At 50.6% G+C, this 997-nt stretch overlaps 1 protein-coding gene across 1 annotated transcript in view; it reads right to left on the bottom strand.

Moving 5' to 3' along the window:
• GINS1 (GINS complex subunit 1) overlaps positions 1-173 on the bottom strand; it is a 95,630-nt gene extending 95,457 nt beyond the window's left edge. Inside the window, exon 1 of the mRNA XM_007954179.1 lies at positions 99-173. Within this exon, the coding sequence (XP_007952370.1) occupies positions 99-173 (75 nt within the window). The remainder of the gene's footprint in view (positions 1-98) is intronic.
• Between the last annotated feature and the right edge of the window lie 824 nt (positions 174-997).

Raw genomic sequence — 997 nt, 5'->3', positions numbered from 1 at the left:
TTCCCCCGGGCTCTCCCCACGGCCCAGCCTATCCCCAACCCTCTGCTCTGCAAAATCCACCTCTACTCCTCCCTTTTCCTCCCCTCCACTCCTCTCACATTAAAAGCAGGCAGCTGCCCTTCTGGAGTGTGGTGCAGCTCGCGGACCAACTCCATGACCTTTTCACAGAACATGGCGGGTGCACCCGGTCTCGCTGACTCGTCCACTGTCCGATCACAAGCTAAACAGTCCCCGAGCCCACGGAACCCTCACGCCTACCCGCTCCTCTTTCCTCAACTCCTGCTCCTCCCTTCCGTAACCGGTTTGGGCTTTGGCGCTGAACACACCCAACCAATGAGGACGCGTGCTCACACCAAACTGGATATGGTGGCTGAAGAGGGACATTTGCCTCCGCTGAAGAGGGATATTTGCCTCCGCTGTGCAACCTAACTACGAGAAGCCAAAAACAAACCCAATGCCCTGGAGTGGGATCCGATTCATAGCAACCCCTCCTTGGGTTTTCCAGGCGGTATTACTATGGTAATAGATTGCCCCATTTTCCTTCTGAGGAGTGGCTGATGGGTTTGAACCTCTAACCTTCTGGTTAACAGTCAAATGCATTGGGCACTATGCCAGCAGAGCTCCCAACTACAGGAAGGGCAGGGCTAGATTGGCCTCTTCAGAATAGGAACCTTGCCTCTGGAAAACAGTCAGTGGGGGTCGACCTGCTTAGCTGCGCAGAAACTTTTTGAATTCCAAGGCTGGCAGCTCTGTGTGCAACACGCCCCCCAGCTTCCATTTTTTTTCTCGATTTGATGCATTCATTTTCAGTAAGACTCAAAGATGCACTTTGAGACTGAGAGCGAAGGACCAGAAAAACTTGGTGTCTATTAGTATTATGATGCAGTGTATCTTTGATAGTAAAGCAAAAACCAACTTTTATTGGGTACACCCTAAGTGCAAGGTACTGCGACACATACTTCGATTTAATTATCATGATTATCTATGAAAGTGGTTT

The sequence above is a fragment of the Orycteropus afer genome, unplaced genomic scaffold (assembly GCF_000298275.1).
Source record: "Orycteropus afer afer isolate SDZICR_OR568_19922 unplaced genomic scaffold, OryAfe1.0 scaffold00440, whole genome shotgun sequence".
NCBI classification, from domain to species: Eukaryota; Metazoa; Chordata; class Mammalia; order Tubulidentata; family Orycteropodidae; genus Orycteropus; species Orycteropus afer.
Note: the sequence above shows the minus strand (reverse complement) of the source record. Positions and strands in the feature narration are given on the sequence as shown.